The following is a 25275-nucleotide window of genomic DNA, read 5'->3' on the forward strand; positions in this document are numbered from 1 at the left end:
TTTCCTGCCTTGTCCCAGCAAAGGACTGGGGGAGGGGTAGAAGGATCTTGGATTTTATAAACCAGAGGCACCGAAACATAGAGATGAAGGTGCATTGTGGGGTGATGGGGCACAGGGAGGGCCAATGTGCTGTGTGACCTTGGGTAGGCCTCTTCCCCCCTCTGAGCCTCCAATGCCTCATCTGCAGCATGAGGAGGCTGGACCAGACTCCTGAAAGCTCACAGGGCACACGGTTCTTTTGCCCCCAATACATGTGCTTTTCAAAGTTGAGAATTTTGAATTTTAGTACCAGGGGCAACTCAGGTGGTTCTGCTGGTGCTTCCCAAAATCCTGGTATTTCCATTAGAACATTTCCAGCCCTAGCTGAGTCCCCGATTCCGGGGCCTCTGATGGAGGGGACTCGCACGTGTTCGCTGTTTCTAATGACCTGGCACGAGAATCCCATGTGGAAGTATCTCCAGGGAGTCAAGGCCCACCTTTACAGTATTGCCCACGTGCCCCTAGTTTCTTGATCGATCACCCTGATGTGTCGTGAAAACTTAATCACTCCTTGAGATCATGTCTTTAGTTTCTCTATTTGTTTACTTGGCTGTTACCTGTCTCCTGCATTGGACCACAAGCTCCATGAAAACAGGGCCATATTTTTGGGGTCTCTGCTTTTCTCCACTGCCTAGCCTAGTGTGGGTTCATGGTAGACTTTGAAGAAATACTCACCAAATGCGTGAATGAAACAAGCAACCCAAACCTGCCAAAGACAGAATTCTGAATTTCTGGGGCAAGCAAGACACTTTGTGAATGAGTCTGGGGATGAATGAATGAATGAATGAATGAATAAATGGATGGATGGGTGGATGGACGGATGGGTTGGTGGATGGATGGATGGATGAACAGATGACTAGGCGTTTTGTTGTCCCTCTTTAGAAGCAGTAGAATTTCTGTTTTCATAAAATCCTTTTTGTATAAATCTTGTGATTTGTAGACTAGTTCTGAGGTTAAACTCCAATTTCAAATGTTTCTTCTCCCTTTAATACAGTTATGCAACCTCACACTTCGCTTCCATTTTCCGACTGGACAAGGGCTGGCTACGATTATAGATTGATTACAGATTCAGTGACTGTGCTATCTGCTCAGGGCTTCCCTCCTGTCTCTTTCCTTTTGGGTTCCTCTCAAACCAGGAGTTGGAACTTGGTCTTTCTTTGGACTTGGAAACAGTCCCCCATGCAACCTTTCAAAACAGAGCTGATGAGAACATTACATGATGTATAATAGCAAAATAGTTGCTCACATATTGTGAAATGAAGGTTACAGGGCAATCCCACATGTTTAACAAGCAGCAAAGTGGTTAGTACACGATGGACCTGGGCCAAGACACCAGGTTCAAAGCCGCCTCTTACTATCGTGTAACCCTAATAATCCTACCCTATGGGGTGCATATGTGGATCGAGTGGGATGGGACGCATTCAGGATCACGCAATTGCAGTCCTGAAATTGAAAGTTCTGAAACCTAAGTTTATAAGTTGGCAGTGAACTCACTAGCAAAACCTGCCTCGATGCAAAGTTATTTATAGTCTTGTCCCATTTTGTGTGAATATTTATGCCTTCTGCTGGTGAAATATTAACACCATAATGTGCCACATAAGGCTTTACCTTCCTAGAAAAATTTCCAAATTCTAAAATACATTGGGCCCTGGGAATTTCTGGTAAGGGATTGTGGGCACATGTATGTCATGTGCTGAGAATATTCCCTGGTGCATAATAAGCACAAAAATACTCATCCTTAATAAATGTGTGTGTGTGTGTGTGTGTGTGTGTGTGTGTGTGTGTGGCTGGAGAGACTGTAAGGAATGTCTCCAAATAGTTAGTAACCATTGTCTAACTATAGTAATAATTGTCTAATTATGTGGTACACTTATGAGTCATCTAAATTTTCTTCTGCATTTTCTAACTTTCTGCTGTAAATATCATTGTTATAAGAAGTTTTAACAATGTTTAATAATAAAACAGTATAAAAATTACGGGGAGGAAAAAGCAAATCAGTCATCTCACTTCCTAGATAAGAAGCTGAAACCCAGAGAGGTGCAGGGGTCTGTCTGAGGCCTCCCAACAAGATATCACAGGCCCTTCAGCCATTCAGACCCAGACCCTCAGCACAGGCAGATCAGAAAGTGGTCTTCAAACTCCCAGTGTTGATGCTGCCGCTTAACCTGGGCCCCACAAGAAGTACCTCCACCCTCCTCCTAACTTGTTCTTTCTATAAATGGCAAGCATGAGGAGATGAGGCAGTGTATCAGGCAGCCTTCAGCTGTGCATTCGTGGCATTGTCACCTACCCTCTCCACGGCTGGACTGGATGCTCTAAGTCCTTTGTGGCTCTCATAGTCTTTGCTTTTGTGTGGAGGGTTAGACAGGTCTGGGTTCAGATCTCAGACCAGTCCCATGCCCTCTCCGCTGCAATTTCCTCCTCTCTTGAAGGGGGATAACATCAGTGTCTACCTCAGAAGGGTGCAGAGATCAGGAGAGCGGAAGTGCTGGGAGTGGACAGCCCAGAGGCTGCCTCGGTTGCCATCATTTGCTTTTTTTTTTAAATTGAAGTATACTTGATTTACAATGTTGTGTTCATTTCTGCTCTACAGCAGAGTGACCCATACATATATTTATACATTCTTTTTCATTGTTGTTTATCTCAGGACGTTGAATATAGTTTCCTGCGCTATACAGTAGGACCTAGTTGTTTATCCATTCAATGTATAATAGTTTGCATCTACTAATCCCAAACTCCCAGTCCATCCTTCAATTGCCATCATTTGAATGGGCATCTCCCAAAGTTCTTATATGTGGCCACGGCTATTTCCAAGCCCCACCAGGCATACACCTTTAAGGTATAGCAACCTGTGTCCACAGAGGAAGATGGACTGAAGAGGCAGGTCAAGCTCTCTGATCGAAGGATACAATGCAAAGCAGAGAAGTTGAAATATCCAGTGTCAATGAGTATTGGGGTTTGTCAATAGAGAGTAAATATCTAGAAAAACGTGAGTAAACTGGAGAGCCTAACTGACTTGGGGTAGGGTAGGGTGTTTTGAAATACCTTCATTTCCTGATTTTAATTGTTTTTCCTGTTTTGAGGTGGTTACATGGAAGTGTGGGCCATTTGGGTCATGAGTACTTTGGGGTTTTTATTTGAAACTTAAAAAAAAAAAAAAATCAGCCTACGGCAGGTTTTTTTTTTTTTGGAGGGACTAAAGATAAAGCCATGAAGAGCTTCCCTGGTGGCGCCGTGGTTGAGAGTCCACCTGCCGATGCAGGGGACACGGGTTCGTGCCCCGGTCCGGGAAGATCCCACATGCCGCGGAGCAGCTGGGCCCGTGAGCCATGGCCGCTGAGCCTGCGCGTCCAGAGCCTGTGCCCCGCAACGGGAGAGGCCACAACAGTGAGAGGCCTGCATACCGCAAAAAAAAAAAAAAAAGATAAAGCCATGAAGAAGCTTCTGGAAACTCTGAAGAACTAAGAATTTTGTTCATCTGTTTTATTTATGAAAAAAATTTTTTGTTGTTGTTGAAGTATAGTTGATTTACAATATTATGTTAGTTTCAGGTGTACAGCAAAGTGATTCAGTTATACATATACATATACTCTTTTCCATATTTTTTCCGTTATAGATTATTACAAGATATTGAATATATATATTTTAAAATTATTGTTGAAATGTTGTTGAATGTATAGTTAGAGGACTAACCAGCTAACCAGTGCCCTCAGGCAAGGCTGCTTACACGACTCCAGGGAAAAGTTACTGTTCACTTTGTGGCCGCCTGGATGGCGCCCCCTGGACGTGTGGCCCTAGCTGTGCCTTTAGAAGAGAATTCCTTTGCATTTATTTTATTTCTAATTTTTCGGGTTTGCTATCCACATAAGCTACATTTACTACTATTGCAATGCTTGCTAGGCAGTGTGTCGGGTCCTTTTTATTTATTATAACTACTTGGAGAAGCATTCATTCATTCACTCATTCTAACTGGAATCAGATTGCCTGGGTTCAAGTCGCCAGCTGTGGCACCTTGGGCGATAGACATCTCTGCGTCTTCTTTCCTTATCTGTATTACGGAAATAAAACAGTAGGATTGCTGCGACGATTAAATGAGACAGAGGCAAATACCTTATCAGAAGAGGTAAATACCTTATCAGAAGGAAACTTACTTAGGGTCACAGGGCATCTGCGTCTTTCCTGTCTTTGAGGCCCTTATTTTAGCTGGGGACCCAGGTGGTTCCAAGTGTGTTGTAGCAGCTCACTGAGGGGAGGGGAGGCATGGAGCAGACACGTCCCTGGAAGTATAGGTGAAAGAATAAGCAAAAACCGGAAATTGGAAGCCAAAAGTTGACTGCGGGGGCTTTTACCAGGCACCGTGGTGACATCTGACTCACATTTTAAATAACCCATATTTTCCACTACTTCCTTATTGTGTGTGTATTCCAGCACGTGAATTGCTTGCAAGTTTTTCCCAGCTGCCAGTCTGTAGGGGGGGTGCCATCCTGGAATTGTTCTACTCCAGTCCGGGGAGCTGGGGAGCCAAGAGCTTTCTTAAAGTCTCGGGCCACACTCTCCCGGCGCCCAAGGTCAGCGGTGGCTGCGCTACTGGCGGGTCCGGGGCGGGGTGGGGGGAGGCGGGACCCGGTGTGGGAGATGGTCCGTGTCCTGTCCCGGGACAGGAGGCGGGGCCCGGTCAGGGGGCGGGACCTCTAGGGAGGCGGGGTCCGCTTGGTCGGGGCGGGGCCTGGGCGGGCGCGTCTGCCCCGGACACACGAGGTCAGGACGCCTTTCGGGATGGAGGAAGATCCGCGCGGAGTTGGGCTTCTGCAGGGTGGTGCGCCGCCCGGCCCGAGGCGCTCTACGACCGCGCTTCCGCCTCCCTGTCGCTACCTGGCTGGGCCCCGGGACAGGGGTCTGCCTCACAGGGGTAGGGGGTGCATGCTGTGTATCCGAGCAGGAGCCTGGTGGGCGGCGGGAGGGTCAACATGAGTCCCGCCAAGGGCAAGGTCTGTTTCCCCGATCGCAAAGTAAAGTAAGTAAGACTTCAACTTTAATGACCGTTGTTATCTTTTTTTAAAAAAAATTTACTGGGGGATAATTGACTTACAATGTTGTGTTAGTTTCAGGTGTACAGCAAGTTATCTTTTTATAAACTCCTGCAGGGTCCCTCCCACCCCCCACTCCCCGCCCCCAGCCGAAGAAAGGCCGGCTTCAGTTTGGCAGCTGGGGAGACGGAGCCTGCCTCACAAACTCTAGCTGGTCTTGACGGTGCAGGTGGTTGCCAGATTTGGCAGTGATGTTGATTGGAGAAGGGCTCTCGGGAGCGCACAGGTGCCTCAAGGTTGGCTGGCTGGCTGGGCCCGCGCTTTCCCCCTCCTCCTCCCCTTAGCCTCGATAAAGGTGATGGTTGCCTGATGGCAGGTCGTTTTGAAGCCTGGTGATCGTGAAGCCCGGGGCGAATCCACGTACCCTCGGGCAGGCATCCCACTTACGGTTATTTTCTGAGCAGTTTAAGTGTAGGCATTTCTGTGCCTGAGCCCTTCTTAGCACCACCTGCTTCATTTCATTTCTTTTTTTGTCTTCATTTTATTGCATTTTTTAAGGTTACCAAAGTGATGCTAACTGTGTTTGTTGTTGAAAATTCAGAAAATTATAGATAAGCAAAAAGGAAGAACAAACTCACCCATACACCTCCCCTCCATTTGATCTTTATTAACAGCTGCTCTATAGTCTTTCAGCCTTTTTTTATTTTTGGTGCAGGTGTGCTTTAATTTATGAACTCGAATCATACAGAACACTATATTGTAACTTGCTCTTTCACTGGGCATTAAGTAGTCTACCAGTGGACTCAGCTCACTGTGTCCCACAGCCTGTTTTTGTGTGGCCTTGCGAGCAAAGAATAGTTTGTAACTTACTTATTTATATGTTTTTTGGCTGTGCTGGGTCTTTGTTGCTTCGCGCAGGTTTTTCTCTCTAGTTGCTGCGAGTGGAGCTACTCTTCATTGTGGTGCACAGGCTTCACATTGCGGCGGCTTATCTTTGTTGCGAGCACGGGCTCTAGGCGCGCAGGCTCAGTAGTTGTGGCTCGCGGACTCTAGAACGCAGGCTCGGTAGTTGGGCGCAGGGGCTTAGCTGCTCCACGGCATGGGGGATCTTCCCGGACTAGGGATTGAACCCGTGTCCGCTGCATTGGCGGGTGGATTCTTAACCACTGCGCCACCAGGGAAGTCCCAGTTTTTAACTTTTAAATGGTTGAAAAAAAATCAGGGAATTCCCTGGCGGTCCAGCAGTTAGGATGCTTTCACTGTGGCGGCCTGGGTTCAATTCCTGGTCAGGGAACTAAGATCCTGCAAGCAGCGCGGCATGGCGAAAAAAAAAAAAAAGAAAAAAGACAGTTGAAAAAATTCAAAAGAAGGCTACTATTTAGTGAGATGTGAAAATTACATGAAGTTCAGATGTCAATGTCTACAAATAAGGTTTTACTGAAACATAGCCACGTTATGTATCATCTATGGCTGCTTTTGTGCTTCAAGGGCAGTATTTAGTAGTGGAATAGAGACTGAATAGACTCCAAAACCTGAAGTATTTACTGTCTGGTCCTTTACAGAAAGCATTTGCCAACGCTTGTTCCGCATGGTGCATTCTAGGGGTCCATAGTGTTCCTTTAAATGGATACACTTTAAAATTTATAAACAGTCTCCTACAGAGAGTGGATATTTGGGCTCTTTCTGCCTTTTTGTTATTATAACTAACACAGTGAAGAACAGCCTTGTAGCTAAGCCTCTCCCTATCCTTTGTTCTTCTCCCAGGATGTATCCATCTGGTCCATAAACATTACCTGACTATCTCCTGAGTGTAAGGCCTGCATCTGGAACCAGGAAGGGACACAAAACTGTTTGGGAAACATGACCTCTGCCTTTTAGGAACTCTTTTTTCTTTTTCTTTTTTTTAAAATTTATTTATTTCGGCTGCGCTGGGTCTTTGTTGCAGCTTGTGGGCTCTTTTTTGTGGCTTTTGGGCTCGTTTTTGCAGCGCGCGGGCCTCTCTAGTTGTGGCATGTGGGATCTTAGTTCCCCGACCAGGGATCGAACCTGGGCCCCCTGCATTGGGAGCATGGAGTCTTAACCACTGGACCACCAGGGAAGTCCCTAGGAACTCTTGATCTAATGGGGGAAGCAGGTGTTTTCTTAGTAATTCAAATTCAAGGCCCATGGGAGCAACAGTAATTAACTGCTACCCTTCATGGGGTGCTTTCAGGATGCCAGGCTGAACACTTTGTACGTGTGATCTCATGCCAAATTTACAACAGCACCATGGGACACTCAGTGGGTGCTGTCATCTCCATTTTACAGATGAGGAAAGTGAGGATGTCAGTGCTGGTGATAGCGTAACGGGGATTCCGCTCAGGCTCTTGCCCAAAGGGCTCTTCATGGGCAGCCAGGTTTTAATGCATAATGTGCTTGAATAGACTCTTTCCAAATATAAGCCCTTCCTAATGTTGGACTAGTCAGAAGACTAAAGGACTCGACTGGTAACTAGTTACTGTGGCTGGTGAGCGTGCCAGGGAAGTGAAGCCTCTTAGAGCCAGAGGGGCCTCAGTGGTTGTTTAGTTTCTCGGATGCAGGGTTCAGAGAGGGCAAGAGATCCAGATGTGTGGCCAGCCCACCAGGAGGGAGGCTGACCCTCCAGTTTTTTTGGTTTTTCCGCAGAGGAGACTAACAGAGCCTTCAGGGGCACCCTCCTTGGAGTGCTCAGAGCATGTCTGAGCAAAGGGCCCACAGAAGGATAGGGGTCCCAGATTTGAATCACAGTCATTCTTGTGCGCTAAGTTTTTTGTGGAGCATGGTAGTCACATTCCTTCCACATGTGGAGCCTTGATCTAACCCATCTGGCCAAAACCCTCAAGTCTTACAGGAACGAAAGCAGGCCACGTGGTCTACAAAGGATACCCTTTTTCTCATCTATAAAACTATTAACACAAAAAGTTTAACCTATAACTCTTGAATCACATTTAATTGTACACTTTAATCCAAAAGAATAGCTTTCACAAACCACTTTATTTTTTATTTTTTAAATTTATTTTTATTTATTTATTTTTGGCTGCATTGGGTCTTTGTTGTCGCATGTGGGCTTTCTCTAGTTGCGGTGCGTGGGCTTCTCATTGCGGTGGCTTCTCTTCTGTTGCAGAGAACAGTCTAGACGCATGGGCTTCAGTAGTTGTGGTGCATGGGCTCAGTAGTTGTGGCTCGCGGGCTTAGTTGCTCTGTGGCATGTGGGGTCTTCCCGGGCCGGGCTTGAACCCATGTCCCCTGCATGGGTAGGCGGATTCTTAACTGCTGCGCTACCAGGGAAGCCCCGACACAAACCACTGTAATCCAAAAGAATGAACTTGCATGAAATTGGAATTGTCCCGGCAAGTTCAGACCATGTGATCACTGTATATATAATAATATGAAGATGCTTTATTGGGTCACTGCATGGCTCCTCTCTTAGCTTAAAGTCGCTAAAAAGATGGAGATAGACAGCTGCACTCTGCCGCTGAGCTCTGTAGCCTTGAAAAGTGCCGTCAACCCTTTGAACCCCGGTTTCCTCCTCTGTCAATGGGGCTGATTCTAATTGGCCTTTCCAGGGGTTCTTATGCCTAGCACTCAGGGCCGTGGGTGCGGTCCTAAGTCAGCACAAACATTTGCACAACTGATAACAGTGATGACAGAATTCTGTTGCAAAAGAGGCCTATGCAGTTAAGACGCATTTGGGATCCTGTCCTGGAGGCCTGGACCATCTACTAAGGAACCAGAAATAATAGGAAGGCAAGGTCCCAAGTGCTGGCCAGCATTCCTTGGTGTGCAAACAGGGCCAGAGTTCAGAGAACAGAGAAGTGAATGTGGGTTGGAGTGGTTGGAGGACATCTCAAGAAGAGACTTGAGTCTCTGTTGGGATGAAATAAAGTTGAGGACCGGAAGGCAGAAGAGTCTGGTCTTCAGTGAGCCCCACAATATCCCGTTATGATGTCACTGCCGAGGGAATCCTTCTCAGGACCGAGGCCCGCTGCCCATGTTGAAATGTTGGTTGTTGATCTGTGGGTAGTCTCACTCCTATGTCATGCACATTAGAATTTCCTGAGGGGCTTTTGAAAAACCAAAGTCTGCAAAGTTTTTTGTTTTTTTTTTGCGGTACGTGGGCCTCTCACTGTTGTAGCCTCTCCCGTTGCGGAGCACAGGCTCCGGACGCGCAGGCTCAGCGCCCATGGCTCACGGGCCCAGCCGCTCAGCGGCATGTGGGATCTTCCCGGACCAGGGCACGAACCCGCGTCCCCTGCATCGGCAGGCGGACTCTCAACCACTGCGCAACCAGGGGAGCCCTGCAAACTTTTCATAAAGGGCCAAATAATCAATCTTTTTGGCATTGTGACAGTATGGTCTCTGTCACAGCTACTCAGCCCTGCCTTTTACTGCCCCAGCTCCCACAGGCAACATGTAATTGAATGGGCCTGAGTGTATTCCAGTCATGATTTACAGACACTGAAAGTTGAATTTCATATAATTTGCACGTGTCACAAGGTACGATTCTTTTTCAACCATTCAAAAATGTAAAAACCTTTATTAGTTTGTGGGAGGTACAGAAGCAGGTGACAGACTGGATTATTTGGCCCTTGGGCCCTAGTTTGCTGACCCCTGGCCCAGCCAAAGTGGCCATCTCTGGAGGCACCGAGGGGGCAGTTGGCCTGAGAAATTTCCAAGCGTCCACTTATCTGGGGGTCCAAAGACGAGTTCAAAGCTATCGACCTTTCCTGGGCTATGCAATGTCCTTTCTTGCTTACTTGCTGGGTGATAATAGTTAGGCCTTTACCTCCATCAGGGCATCAGCTCAGAGCAGTGACCATCCCTGTTTTATGAAAGAAATGGTAGGGTATGGGATTTAAGAGCTGGTTAATGCCGGAGCCTTAGCCTGGTGGCCTCACACTGGGGCTTTTATACTGGCTCCCATGCAGAGAGGCACCTCAGCTAAAGCTCTTTCCTGCAGGCCGGGCCCGGTGGTGAACCCTGGACACATGCTCTACGCGGCAGATCCTATTCATATTATAAATATTCACATCCTATCAGGAAGGCAAGGCACAGAATATTGAAGCAACTTTCCCAAGATTACACAGGTCATAAGTAGTAGATTTTGGATTCAAAGCCTGGGAGGACGGTTCTAGTCTACTGGGCTTTCTCACTTGTGGCACTGTTCACATTTGGGGCCCTGTAATTCTTTGTTGAGGGCTGTCCTGGGCTCTGCAGGGTGTTGAGTGGCATCCAGGCTTTTTATCCACTAGATGCCAGGAGTACACTCCACTCTGCGATGACCAAACATGGCTGCAGACAGTGCTGTGCGTCCCCAAGGGAGCAAAGTTGCACCCAGTTGAGAACCCCGGATTACCATATTGTCTCTCAAATGTTAAGTGCTTGTTTTTGAAAGTCCAGACCATAGAGTTACTTCCATTTATCTCAGATAGCTTTGTGCCTTGAAATTAGATCCCGGGGGTCAGATAGAATTGGATTGGAAGCCCAGCTCTGCCACTTGCCAGCTGTGTGACTTGAGGTCAGTGGGCCTCTCTGAGCCTCCGTTTCTTCATCGTGAGCAGGAGATGATGGTCTCCCCTGCATAAGGCTGTAGGGATTCAGGGAGGAGCCCCCCTGTGCCCAATATATGGTGACATTTGAGGATGTTTATTCCTTCCTTCCCAGTGCAGTCCTGCCTGGTCTCATGCCTGGGCAGCTCATGGTGTTGGGTGTTTGGCTGACAGCTCTGTTGTGTAGTTGACCGCACCTGAAGCCACTTCCAAAGTCACCGTGGAATATTTCAGCCTCCACACTTGCCTTGGAACGAATACCAGCCAAAGGTCAGTCCCCCAGAGCCAATGTTGATTGGCCTCCAACTTCATCAAAAACAGATAAAAATAGCCACTAGCCTCAGGCTGGCCCCACCGAAGCAAAGCCACACCAGCATTGTGTGTTCACCCGTGTGCTTTGCTGGGATGGGTTTGGGACCCTTCTGGTGGAGGGGCTGTGTCACCAGTTTTGAAGTCAAAATGGCGCCGTGAATGGTTTTCCCCAGGCCACAGAATGGTGTTTGTCTAATGGTTGAGTTTTTCTTTGTTGCTCTTTAGGTCAAATTGCTGAGTTTTAATGTTGTGTGTATAAAAGTGGGGTGTCTCAGACTTTCTGAAGCCCCAGGATCAAGCCAGCCAGTTGGGGAAGACCATGGACAGAGTGGGGAGGGTGGATGGTTGGGGAGGAGGCCATGGGCAGAGGAGTGGCCTGATGCCGTTCTTGGTTAGATTGGGAGATCAGTAGCCCCTGATCCTCCTGGAATCACTGCATTGAAATAATATAGAGTTTACCGTGTGCCAGATGCCATCTTCTACTTTCTGTGTATTGATATGAGCTTATTTAATCCTCGTAATCCAATGAGGTACATGCTATTATCCTCATTTTACAGTGGAGGATACTGAGTGCCTTACCGAATGGATACCAAAATGACCATGGCTTTCAGCGTCCCTATTACAAAGTTAATAGCTTTTTCTTCTGACTGAAAATAATATATCATGGCAGAAGATTTAACAAAGATAGGCAAAGAGGAGAAAACAGAAACCACCCATAATTCAACCACTTTAGAAAGCTGCTCTTAACATTTTGGTATCTATTTCCCTAGATCAGGGGTCTGCAAACGATGGCCCTCAGGCCGAATGCCTGTTTTCTAAAGAAATAAAGAAAATAAAGTTCTTGGGCTTCCCTGGTGGCGCAATGGTTGAGAGTCCGCCTGCCGTTGCAGGGGACACGGGTTCGTGCCCCGGTCCGGGAAGATCCCACATGCCGCTGAGCCTGTGCTCCGCAGCGGGAGAGACCACAACAGTGAGAGGCCCGCGTACCGCAAAAAAAAAAAAAGAAAGTTCTTAAAAACAAACTGAACTGCTTGTTGGTTAATGGAATGTAATTATGATGAAAGCACTGTTCATATTTGTAAGATCATATTGACCTTCAGAGTCCTTTGCTAAGTCCTGTTTCGTTTCAGCAGTTCAGTGCTAGGAGGTTTTAGAAGAAAAGCTGCTTGCAGTTTGTGGGAGGCAGGAAGGCCAGTTCAGGGGCCGTAAGTCATTTGTTCATTTGTTTGTTCTTTTGGACAACATGCATAAGCCTTGTTGAACGGAGACAGTCTTAATTGAAAATACAAATCCTGTGGTGGCATAGCATCATTATCGGTTTCTGTCATTCATTTCTGGTTTTGTTTCCTGGCCAACAAGTCCGTTTTTTCATTTCTGATAGGCAGGGCTTGGGTTGGGGCAGGGGTGAGGGGGACAGACTGCAGGTTTGTAGAAGGCTTTTCCCACGGGGAACTGTCCTGCATGGATAGACTTTATACAACAGAAAATGCCCACACCCAACATTTCCTGGTGTGATGGAAAGAGCCCCAGTCCCGCTGACTTGCTGGGTGATTCCCTTTGCCTGACGGGACCTCAGTTTGCCCATCTATAAACTGGGCTTTCTCTCCCCACAGTGGCTTATTGGCTTCCAGCTTTGCTTTTCCCGGTGACGTGCTGGCAGTGTTCCTTAGGGTCTATCAGTTCTTTTTTTTTTTTTTTCAAATATTTATTTATTTGGCTGCACCGGGTCTTAGTTGCGGCACGTGGGATCTTCGTTGCTGCGTGTGGGATCTTTTGTTGCAGGATGCGAACTCCTAGTTGCAGCATGTGGGATCTAGTTCCCTGACTAGGGATTGAACCCAGGCCCCCTGCATTGGGAGCACGGAGTCTTAGCCACTGGACCACCAGGGAAGTCCCGGGTCTATCAGTTCTTCACCAAAACTTTTGGCCCCCCAAACCCACTCAGCCCCAGCCTCCCAAAATGCCTGGTGACACAGTTGCTGGATGCACCCCTGGGTGGCGAACCTCTAACTTAATGCCTGGCAGGTGGCTTGGCAGGTGGCTATCTCCCTGCTTGAATAGCCCATTTCCGGGTTGAGAGAGTGGGCTGAATGCCTGATTCTGCACCTGTGAAAACCCCACCAAATGACAGCAGAGATTTTCTTTCTTTTTCTTTTTTTTTTTTTCCGTACGCGGGCCTCTCACTGTTGCGGCCTCTTCCGTGGTGGAGCACAGGCTCAGCGGCCATGGCTCACGGGCCCAGCCGCTCCGCGGCATGTGGGATCTTCTCGGACCGGGGCACGAACCCGTGTCCCCTGCATCGGCAGACGGACTCCCAACCACTGCGCCACCAGGGAAGCCCAACAGAGATTTTCTTAAAGAGCTGGAAACCCATCAGGTCCTGGAAGAACAGGAGGGGAAGTTAGCAGCAACATTTTGGAAGCCAGAAAAGCAGAAGAACAAGCAGCCACTGGCTGAGCAGAACCAAGACGGCTGAGCCGTAAGGCAGCAGTGAGGGAAGCTGAGAACCTGTACCCCAGAAGGCGCAGGGATTGGCAACATTGGGTGCCTCCGCGTCTGGGAGCATCTACATGAGAAGGATTGGGTGAAAGAATCCCAGACCCCTCATCTGCTCCAGGTGGCTGGGAGCTTCCCACTTCCACCCCAGTAGCAGGCAGGCGGTTTGATCTCTGGAGAGGGAAAGGCAGAGGGTCTTTGGGCTGGAGACCGATGGGCACTATGGAGCCAGTGTCCCAAACCGGAGGATGGGTGCTGTGTGCGTGCTGAATCCTGAAAGCTGCCCTGCCCCCCAGACCTGTCCCAACACTTCTCCCACTTCCCCCTGGTCCCTAGGCTCCTGGCCAACCTTCATCCTCCAGGCAGAAGACCCCAAAACTTTTCCTTACTGGGGGAATTGGACGAGCCAGGGAGGATGACTCTAAAAATACTTGGGGTTCCCCAACACACAGTCCTCCCAGATCACCCTGCATTGAGGTCAGGGTCTAGTGACCCCAGCACATGCTCAGTACTCCTCATCAGCCCTCTAGTTCCTGCTCTTGGTCATGAGGAAGCAACCACAGCTTATGAAACATTTGGGTGCAGTTTCTAAGATGGAAGGCAGGCCCCAAACATACCAACAAAGGGGACACAGGAAACGTGGGAGACACAGAAATCACATCAGGAGAAGAGAACTTGGAGAAGCTATCATAAATACCCTCATCGGGGGCAGGGAGGATATTATACACATAGGAACAGGATGTATAGAAAAGGGGATATTGACAGACCAAAACCAAGCTCTTAGATGTTAAAGACTCCACTGAACAGTTAGGAGATAAGGCTGAGGGAATCGCCCAGAAGGTAGAAGAAAAGAGAGAGAAAATAGGAGAGGGGAAAAATACATAAACTAGTGGGCAGTCCAGGAATTTCAACATCCAGGTAATAGGAGAGAATGGAGAAAAAAGAGGCAGGGAAGTCACCAAGGACATTTTTTTTTTTTTTTTTCCGGTATGCGGGCCTCTCACTGTTGTGGCCTCTCCCATTGCGGAGCACAGGCTCCGGATGCGCAGCCTCAGCGGCCATGGCTCATGGGCTTAGCCGCTCTGCGGCATGTGGGATCTTCCCGGACCGGGGCACGAACCCGTGTCGTCTGCATTGGCAGGCAGAGTCTCAACCACTGCGCCACCAGGGAAGCCCACCAAGGACATATTTGAAGATAAATTCCCAGACCTCAGTTTCTAGATTGAAGGAGGCTGACAGCTTCCCAGCCTTACTGATGGAAGTAGGCACACACCTCAGCACATCACTAAAATCATCCCCTAAAATTGTAGAATACTGGGGCAAAGAGAAGATCCTATAAGCTTCTGGTTATGAAAAAACAGGTCACCTACAAAAGGATCAAGGATCATCATGGCTCTGGTTCTAGCATTCTTGGAAGCCACAACAACAGTGACATAAGGCTTCCAAAATTCTAAAGGAGAAGGTTTTCCCTCTTAGAATTCCATGCACAGCCAAATGATCGGGTCCAATGTGATGGCAGAGGAAGACAGTTTTAGAACATGCAAGGCCACAAAACGTTTACTCCCCTGAACACCTTTTCTTAGAAAGCTACTGAAGGATGTCTTCCATTGAAACAAGAGAGTAAACCAAAGAGGAGCAAGACACGGAGGACAGAAAAAAGGGATCCGAGAGAGCCAAAAGGAGTCTCCGAGGTGATAGTGGCAAGGGAACCCTATGCAGCCAGGCTAAGACAGGCATGTTGGGGGCATTATTGTCATGTGTCCTGCTATTGTACCATCTTTTTAACTGGATGAAACTACTGACAGATATACCCCAGGAAAACATGGGAGTCCATCAAGAAAGAGGGAGCCATGTGGTCCCTCATTCAGGATCAAACCCCAAGGAAATGCAAAGGGAATCCTAAGGATGCCAGTGAAGGGAAGTCCCAGTTGATGGTTGCCTAGGGGTTTAGAGAACAGCGTCTGGATGAAAGGAGAGTCGAGGCCTTCAGGAATGATGTGGTCCATGGAAAACAATGGAACTGATCAATTATCTTACGTGTACTAAGAGGCTGAGGAGTGAGATGAATTAGCAACAGATGCAAGGAAAACCAAGCCAAGGAAAAAAAATCACTACGGGAAAAAAAAAAAAGGAACATCTGGTATACCACAGCCCCTCACCTGTGAATAATGATCCCAGACTCATAAAACACCAAATACTGAATTTACCAAATTGCAGTATACCTGTATTGAGAGGTTGGGGAAAGGGGAGCAGATGGGATGCCTGCTTAAGAGCACTAATTCCACATCTGTCAAGATAAGAAGTTCATAGATGGATGGTGTCTTAAATGGATGACTCACGAGATAATGTACACATATTGTTCAGAACCGTGGAGATGTGTAAATGCCAGAAAGAGTCAAACGTGATTTCCTCTGGGGTGGGGTTCTAGAGGTGGATGGGGCAAGGACCCTCTATTTGTTATACATTTTTTTGTTTTCAGTTTTTTCAAAAAAATTGATATACACGTACAGAAAAGCACATGAAAGATACAAACTGTTGAACAAGTGTAAAGTATTAGAATGTGGGAACTTCCCTGATCATAAACTTGCACCCCTGTTCTAAGCTTTTTTGTATTATTTGAGCTCCTAAGTTATGGGCATATAAAGTAAGAATGACTCTAAGATGAAAAATCTGATTGTGCAGCTTGGAGCAGGTCAGGGGGTCGTTGCTACTTCATTTGTGATCTGACCTCTCGAGTCTCCTCGTTAAGTGTTTCAGGCTCCCCGGAGAGGGACTGCAACGCAGCAGGGGTCTGGTGGGCTTTGGCTTCTCTGTGGATGTGCATTTCATAGCTGCCGGGTGCCCGACCCCCTCCCCGAGCATCCCAGACCTGCTTGCTCACGGGTCAGTCCTGTTCCCTGGCAGGCCCAGCATGTCCGGACTCCACCTGGCGAGAAGAGGCCGAGAACAGAAGAAGCCGGACCTGCACAGAGACTTTACTGTGGCTTCCCCTGCCGAGTTCGTCGTGCGCTTTGGGGGGGATCGGGTCATCGAGAAGGTACAGATGGGATCCGGGCACTCGGTGTGGGGTGAGGTGGGCCAACCAGCCTCAGGCTGCAGAGAAAAAGTCCTGCCCCTTTGTGAGCACGTGCAAAGGGCTGGGCGCTGGGGTTCATCAGCTTTTCACCCTCACGACAGCTTAAGTGACAGGTGCGTGACCCCATGTCACAGACGAGGAGACTGGGACCTCTGAGAAGGGTGGGGAGGCAAAGACCCTTCGTGCAGGGGGCTGCTTTCTGGGTTTCTAGGAGGGTAGCCTAAAACCCAGCCCTGCCCTCTCGAGGGGTATAGCTCCTTACAGGAGAGCAGACCCAGATACTAGAATGACAGGGATGGAAGGAAACAGCTAAAATTGGTGGTTTGTGAAGGCTTTTCAGACTGTTTCCTGTTCTAGCTGGTAAAGGCCCTGACCTCGTGCTGTTTGATCATTCCCGTTGTATTCACGGAGAAGCTAGAGCTCAGGGATCTGACATTGGTTGTCCAAAGTCACGTAGGTAGTAAGTGCCGAAGTCAGGACTTGAACCCAGCTCAGTCTGACTGAAAGGCCTTTTGCTTTTCCATTTTATTTGAGGGTGGTAATAATAATGATAACAACAACAACAATGGCGCCAGCTACCATTGATTGAGGGTCTCCTCTGGGCCAGGCATCCTGTTAACTGCTTACATTGTTGTGTCTCACTGAACCATCCCCACAGCATTGTCAGCGGGTATTACTTTACAGATGAGGAAACTGAGGCCCAGACAGGGGAAGTGGCTTGCCTGGGTCTCACAGCTAATCAGTGGCGGAGCTGGAATTTGAAACCAGAGCCCATGCCCTCACCCCAGCATCCTAAGTACAGCATTGAGCCACAGAGACTCATATAGGTTCCCCAACCTGGCTGCCACCAGTCTCCCTGGCTGAAAATGCACACACCCACACGCCCCCCACCCGCCCCGCCCCAAAGCCTTGATCTGATAATTAGGTTGAGGAAGCTGTAGCCCAGCCGTTCTATCATCACTCATGGGAGGCATTTTTGAAAGGCGAAAAGGAACGCAAAAACTACGGTGGCCACTCGCGGGATGTGATGTCTGGGCTCGCATTCCCTTCTGTAAAATAGAGGCGATCACATCCCAAATCTCCAATGGGACTTGTCCTTCAGGGCCATCATGAAGATTAGTCAGAGATGGAAGGCCCTTAAAATTATGGACTTGGTACAGAAGTTGGAGCTTTGAACCTATACACCTAATTTTTTTTTTTTTTAACAAGAAAACTAGAGCTTGGTTTTATAGAGACCAAACCAGGAGGTTTACCAGTCTGAGCTCCTCATATGAAGATGAAGCACAGAGTGGGAAGGGATCTGCCTAAGGCCACACAGCAAGTTCACAACACAGTGAGAACTGAAACTAGGACCCCTCTGTTGCTGGGGACAGCCAGCCTCACTGCCTTTCTTCCTTCCCAAATCTGGGACCTTTAACCTTCTGGACACAGAAGCAGTCACCGGGGACAGTTCAGAGCATAGGTCATACTGTGGAGGGCCCACGAGTGCCAGCTCTGCCACTTACTAGCTGTTTGATCTTGGGCAAGTGCCTTAACTCCTCTGGGTTTTAATGTCTTTAACCCCAAATAGTGATACAAATACAACCTCTTTCAAAGGGCTGTTGTGAGGTTGAAATGAAATGGGGCCAGTAAAATACACTGTACTGTAGCTTGGTACATGCTAAACGCTCAAAAAACGTTACGTGAACATGATGGTGCCAAACAGAGGAATCAAAACTCATTAATCCATCCGTCCATCCACCTGGTCATCCATCCTCCCATCATGCATTCAACCACCCATCCATTGGGTCATCCGTTCATGCATCCAGCAGAATTTAAGTACCTGCTCTGTGCTGGGCTGAGTGCCATAGAACTACGAAGAGGGGCCGTGGGAGGCTCACAGAGGTGAGATGAACCCTGGGGCAGCACTCGGCCTCCAGCACAGGTAGATGTTCAACTCTGGCCCCTCCCTCGTTTTCCCGTCCAGGTGCTCATCGCCAACAATGGTATCGCCGCCGTGAAATGCATGCGCTCCATCCGCAGGTGGGCCTATGAGATGTTCCGAAATGAGCGGGCCATCCGGTTTGTAGTCTTGGTAACCCCCGAGGACCTCAAAGCCAACGCAGGTATTGATACTTGGGCCCTGACTTTCTTCCCCTCTGCCACGTCCCCGCGTCCTTACCTGCGCTCACCTCCTTCACCCCCCCGGGCCAAGTCCATCCTGGACCCCAAACAGCATCGCAGGGGACCTCTCCTGAGCTTGTATTTGTTTCCCCTTTCTTTATTTAATTACAATTTCTGCTGACAACGAGAGTGACCCATATGTCTTATAAAAATGCAAATGGTTAACATGCAAAGCGGAAATCTCGCCTTTGAGAAACGTTACAGTAGGTTGGTGTTTCTTCCTCCACAGACGTGGCCTCCTTTTTGCTCACTACAGTGAGGACAGGTTTCCTTGTTAGCCCCATTTTACAGATGAGATAATCGAGGCATGAGCGTGTAACTCACTTGCCCGGGGTCATGCAACCAGTATGTGATGCAGGTGGGATTGAAACACTGGGCTGAGTCCACAGCCTTAGGCTGTCGGGTCTCCCATCGTGCTCAGGCTAAAATTCCAGAACCTCGCTCAGGCCAATTAAGGCCCACATGACTTGGCCACTGCTGGCCTCCTGGACCCCCATCTCCCGCCTCTAGACATCCATCCCTGGGCCCCAGTCACACTGGCCTCGTCAGTTTTGGCCTCGCTCTTTCCTGTTGCAGAGGCTTGGAATGTTCTGGACCTTCTGCTGGCAGTGCTTCCCCGAAGCTCTTTGTACAGCAGGTCTCCACCCCTCCACGCACGACTTGGGTCTCATAGTCCTCCTGGGCAGCGCTGTCAGAGAGCCCCGGTGCTGTTCACACCCTGTAGTTATCATGTCTGTCTCTTGTTTATCTTCTCCAACATGATAGTAAAATTCAGCGAGGAGAGGGTCATGGTCTGACTTCTCGCTTTATAATCTCTGGGACCTCTCCAGTCGCCAGCACAACGTGTTGGGTAAACATCAGAGGCCGGCGGGCCCGGAAGGAAGCATGGCTTTCGAGTTTCTTTCCAAGTCTGCACATAAAGTTCGACATCATTTCTTTTCAGATCTTCAAGAATTTCATAGTACAGATGTACCAACTCCCGACTTTTGATTGAGTCTAGCTTTTCACAGTTCAAAACACTGCCCCGTGAACACCCTCTTACATCAGTCTTTGGCTCGTCGATGAGTGTTTTCTTAGAACATATTTCTAGAAGTGGGATTCTGGTTTTAAAGAACATGAATATTTTTAAATCAAAACATTGTATTGTATTCAGCTTTGAAAAGGAAGGAAATCCTGTCTCATGTTACAGCAGGGATGAACCTTGAGGATATTATGCTCAGTGAAATAAGCCAGTCAAATGCTCTATGATTCCACTTATATGGGGCACCGAGAGTAGTCAGATTCATAGAGACAGAAAGTAGAATGGTGGATGCCAGGGGCTTCGGGGAGGGGGATGGGGAATTGTCATTTTATGGGTATTGAGTTTGAGATGCGTGAGATGAAAAAGTTCTGGAGATTTGTCTCACGACAATGTGAATACTCGACAGTACTGAGCTGTACACTTCAAAAGTGATTAAGATGGTAAATTTTGTTATGTGTTTTTTTGGGTTTTTTGCGGTACGCGGGTCTCTCACTGTTGTGGCCTCTCCCGTTGCGGAGCACAGGCTCCGGACGCGCAGGCTCAGCGGCCATGACTCACGGGCCCAGCCGCTCCGCGGCATGTGGGATCTTCCCGGAGGACACGAACCTGTGTCCCCTGCATCGGCAGGCGGACTCTCAACCACTGCGCCACCAGGGAAACCCTGTTTTTTGTTTTTTTTTACCATGATTAAAAACAAACATTGTATTGTTTAATGGCTAAACAATATTAAGATAAACCTTAAATAAGAATTTTTAGGGAGTTCCCTGGTGGCCTAGTGGTTAGAATTCCAGGCTTTCACTGCCATGGCCTGGGTTCAGTCCCTGGTCGGAGAACTGAGATCCTGCAAGCCACGTGGCAAGGCCAAAAATTTAAAAAAAAAAAAAAGGGCTTCCCTGGTGGCGCAGTGGTTGAGAGTCCACCTGCCGATGCAGGGGATACGGGTTTGTGCCCCGGTCCGGGAAGATCCCACATGCTGCAGAGCGGCTGGGCCCGTGAGCCATGGCCGCTGAGCCTGCGCGTCCGGAGCCTGTGCTCCGCAACGGGAGAGGCCACAACAGTGAGAGGCCCACGTACTGCAAAAAAAAAAAAAAAGAAGAAATATTTTTAAACCCACCTCTAATCCGACTATCTTGATAGCTTGTTTCCTTCTTTTTTGTTGTCTTCCAGGCCTTGTCCAGACACCCATGTGTTTTCTTTTTTTTTTTTTTAAGTCTTTATTGTTTATGTTTTGGTTTTTTTTGGCCACGAGGCTTGTGGGATCTTAGCTCCCGAACCAGGGATCGAACCCACACCCCCTGCGTTGGAAGCACAGAGTCTTAACCACTGGACCGCCAGGGAAGTCCCCAGATACACATATATTTTCACATGATTAAAGTCATACTCAGTTTTCTTTGAGCTATCATATACATTTGTCCATTGTTGCCCTAGAATCTTCATGGTTATCCTTTCAGTAGCGGTGCGTGGTTGCATCCTGCAGACGTCCTGTCCTCGACTTCAATCTCTCAGCCCTTCTTTTCTTTTCTCTCCTGTTTAATCCCAGAGTATATCAAGATGGCAGATCAGTACGTCCCCGTCCCAGGAGGGCCCAACAACAACAATTATGCCAACGTGGAGCTGATTGTGGACATTGCCAAGAGGATCCCCGTGCAGGTAAGTCAGATGGGACACCCCAGTCTACCCACGGCGGGGGTGATGCCCTGAGCTCTGGAGCAACCTGATTCCACAGTTTGGAAGGGATGAAGGAGCTGGGTCCTAGGAGACCCTGAAATCCCGGGCTGATGTGACCCAGCAAAGAGCTTCTGGGGTGTGATGGTAGGCGGGTTCTTGAAGAAAGACCTTTGTTCATGCCTCTTTGTGTTTGCAGGCGGTGTGGGCTGGCTGGGGCCATGCTTCTGAAAACCCCAAACTTCCGGAGCTCCTGCACAAGCACGAGATTGCTTTCTTAGGTAGAGTGCGCCTCCATCAGATGCGTGGGAATTGGGGTGTTGATGGGATGCTCGGTGGGTCAGATTCTCTTTAATACAGCCCTGTAAGGAGGGGACCAGTTTGATATCCCCACATCACACTTCCATGGTCAGGAGCAAATGAATCCAGGGGTGGGAGGTCACGTGGATAGGTCGGCCAGCCCAGGGAAATAGGAGCTATTACCATGGTTACCACAGCAGAATAATGCCGGGCAAGCAGAACCCTCTGCTGGTGTTCCTGTTGGCACTGAGATACCAGTCATGTTCAGATTTCTAACTAGGTTTGGAAACCTTTCTGATAAGGCCACACCTTTTCTTGGGCTGTTCTCAGACCTTTGGAATGCCCTCACCCCTTGGGACCAGAGCCTATCATCTCTACTACTTATTAGGTAAAATGATACTTATTGTCTATGGCATCTATTTGTTTCAGGATTTGGATTTGAACTTTGTAAACTTTGCTCAGTTACACTATCTGTTACGTGTGATGGGAATCATTTACCATCCCCAATAAATCCCTATCGCTGCTCCTTATCTCTGGGCCCACAGCCCAGACTCGCATATAAAGCAGCTTGGTGCTAAGTCAATACCTGATATTCACCTAAGGGTCTGCCTGGTGACCTGTGCTCGCTGATGTATTCTTTGTCCATGACCTCTGATTGGCTGTCCCATGGGACTCTCATTATCTCTCATGTTTAATTCTGGAGATTGATGGTCCAGCCCCAGAGCCGGCCAACTACAGCCCAGGCCAAATCTGGCCTACTGCCTGCTTTTGTAAATAAAGTTTTATTGAAACATGGCCCTGCCCATTCATTTATGTATTGCTTATGGCTCGTTATAGAAAAAATTTGCGTGGTCTAGTGTTTTGAGGTGCTGGCTTGCCCCCTTGGTCTAGCTTTTTGCTAGTGAACTTTGTATAGGCCACAGAGCTTAGGTTGTAAATCATGTTTACAATCCACATGTATTGAAAGTTGACTGGTAAAGTAGCAGACTAATAGATTTTTTCTTCCCCAACTTGATGTTAAATCCTTGGAAGCTGGGACTTGGGGACTTTTCTTTGTGCACCTGGTTGGCACCTGGCTTCCAGGGCCTTGTGGCTGACTTGAGTCTGCCTTCCCCTTTGCCCCAATCCCTCAGGCCCTCCCAGCGAGGCCATGTGGGCAGTGGGAGACAAGATCGCCTCCACCATCGTGGCCCAGACGCTGCAGATCCCAACGCTGCCCTGGAGCGGAAGCGGTAAGGGACCCTGAACCTCACGTCGGGGGAACTCCTGGGCCCAGTCTTGCTAATGTGAGCAGAGGGGGTGACAGGAGTATAGTTTTTTAATTCTTTCATTAAAAAATTTTTAAATGATCATGAAAGTGGTCCTATGTCATTATAGACAACTTAGAAACTAGGAGAAGTACAGAAAAAGAAATAGAAATCCTTTATAATCGACTGACCCGGTTTTGATCATTTGTTATATTGTTCCAGCCTTTTTTCTATGCACATCCTTTAAAAAACCAGAGCTCTTACATTTAATAGTTTGTGACTTGTTTTTTCTCACTAATCTTTCTATGTCAGTAAATACACTTTACAACATTTAAAATGCCTGCATAGGACTATATTATACAGATGTACCATAATTGACTTAACAATCCTCTATAGCTATACATTTAGGTTGTTTCCAACGAATTTTTTTCTAATTTTGAAAATATTACAAGCTTTGATAGTCCTGTACCTAACTCTCTATGTTCATTTTAATCACGTCCTTAGGATAAATTCCTAAAAGTGGAATTTCTAGGATAAATTAAAAAAATAAACAGGAAAAACGTCTCAAGAGTTTCTTATTCAGTTTGATTTTTTTCCTCCAAAGATTGAATTTTAAATTTAGGATGAAAAGTTTGTTTCTGTTTTTGTTTTTTAATCTTCACAGGGTTTTGGAAAGTAATGATTCACATACGAATGACTCCATAGGGTAGAGCTGGAGTTGGGATTTTTTTGGATTCAGGTTAATATGGCTGTTCTTGGTAGACTCAGTCTGAATTTTCTTAAGCTTGGTTTCCCATTCAGGGTTGAGTCAGTCCTTAAGGAAATTAAAATCCACTGCAGGAAGCTGAAGGGCTGTGTCTGAATTCTGCTGGTCCAGAGGCCAGGTCTAGAGTGGCTTTGGTGGGAAGAGGCCCTGTGTTTCTGTGTCGTGTCTATGCTCTTTTGGGGAAGATTCAGTTTTCTTTGTGACCCTCCAGGTCTGACGGTGGAGTGGACAGAAGATAGTCTGCAGCAGGGGCAAAGGATCAGCGTCCCAGAGTACATTTACAACGATGGTTGCGTGAAAGATGTCGACGAGGGCTTGGAGGTAAACGCTCCTGGGGGGTCAGGTGCCAGAACCTTCTCGTCATCCTGGTAGCAGCGGAAACCTCTAAAGTGGTCTGTTTGTCCTTTGCCCCCAGGCAGCAGAAAAAATTGGTTTTCCCTTGATGATCAAAGCTTCTGAAGGCGGTGGAGGGAAAGGCATCCGGAAGGTGGAGACTGCTGAGGACTTCCCAATACTTTTCAGACAAGTGAGCTGTTCGCGCTGCGTATTTTTCCATGTGTCTTTGGGAATTGTGTTTATTCAGTTGGTGGCCACCAGATTCTTTCCACTAACATTATTGTGTCACAATCAAGAGGACACTTGGGGGAGCTGCCATATTGCTGTGTTGTGTTGCAAAACAAATGTATACATTTTGACTCGCAGAAGTCCGAGGTTTTTGTTGATCTGTACACTGTTTCCTTAAGATGGTTTGATTCTATGAATCAGTGTGTCTCTAAAGGATTTCAGAGGTATCTGTTTGTGAGAATATCTGTTTGTGTCAATATTTGTCTATCGAGAGATGGGATAGTTTGTACATGTTAGCAGTTTCAGTATTTCTAACATTTCTAGACAATTGATTTTTATTGTCTGAACGAATCGTATATTTACTTATTTGTAGCTGGTTTTCCACTTTTAAAACATTATACGCAGGGGGTGGGGGAAGGGATAAATTAGGAGCCTGCGATTAACATATGCACACTACTACGTATAAAATAGATAACCAACAAGGGCCTACTGTATAGCATGGGAACTATACTTAATATTATGTAATAGCCTATAAGGGAAAAGAATCTGAAAAAGAAAAAACTGTATATATAAAACTGAGTTGGGCTTCTCTGGTGGCACAGTGGTTAAGAATCCACCTGCCAATGCAGGGGACACAGGTTCAAGCCCTGGTCCGGGAAGATCCCAAATGCCGCGGAGCAACTAAGCCTGTGCGCCACAACTACTGAAGCCCGTGCACCTAGAGCCCGTTCTCCAGAACAATAGAGGTCACCGCAATGAGAAGCCCGCGCACCACAACGAGTAGCCCCCGCTCGCCACAGCTAGAGAGAGTCTGTGCGCATCAACGAAGACCCAATGCAGCCAAAAATAAAATTAAAAACATAAAAAACACTGAATTGCTGTGCTGTACACTTGAAACATACATGATATAGTAAATCAACTATACTTCAATTAAAAATTTTTTTAAAAGGTCACCTAACTATAGATTAAAGAAAAACCCATTATGCCCATTGTTGGCAATGTTTATAAAAATTTATACGGGTAATCTTCCCG

The 25275-nt window shown here is 47.6% G+C and overlaps 1 protein-coding gene and 1 non-coding gene across 5 annotated transcripts in view; one reads left to right on the forward strand and one right to left on the reverse strand.

Moving 5' to 3' along the window:
* ACACB (acetyl-CoA carboxylase beta) overlaps positions 1-25275 on the forward strand; it is a 139096-nt gene that overhangs the window by 42113 nt on the left and 71708 nt on the right. The window contains exons 1-9 of one of the 4 annotated variants that reach the window (XM_033408737.2): positions 4789-5053; positions 10749-10903; positions 16346-16478; positions 18484-18622; positions 21242-21351; positions 21566-21647; positions 22800-22898; positions 23891-24000; positions 24095-24205. In XM_033408737.2, the coding sequence (XP_033264628.1) occupies positions 16353-16478; positions 18484-18622; positions 21242-21351; positions 21566-21647; positions 22800-22898; positions 23891-24000; positions 24095-24205 (777 nt within the window). In that variant the 5' untranslated portion in view covers positions 4789-5053; positions 10749-10903; positions 16346-16352. Of the gene's footprint in view, positions 1-4787; positions 5054-10748; positions 10904-16345; positions 16479-18483; positions 18623-21241; positions 21352-21565; positions 21648-22799; positions 22899-23890; positions 24001-24094; positions 24206-25275 lie in introns of those variants that run through there. The other 3 variants (XM_033408736.2, XM_049698604.1, XM_004281381.4) reach the window with 3 other exon arrangements.
* TRNAW-CCA (transfer RNA tryptophan (anticodon CCA)) lies at positions 7092-7164 on the reverse strand. Its single transcript has one exon. It is a non-coding gene; the product is annotated as a tRNA-Trp (tRNA).

Source organism: Orcinus orca, chromosome 15 (genome assembly GCF_937001465.1).
Source record: "Orcinus orca chromosome 15, mOrcOrc1.1, whole genome shotgun sequence".
Lineage (NCBI taxonomy): Eukaryota > Metazoa > Chordata > Mammalia > Artiodactyla > Delphinidae > Orcinus > Orcinus orca.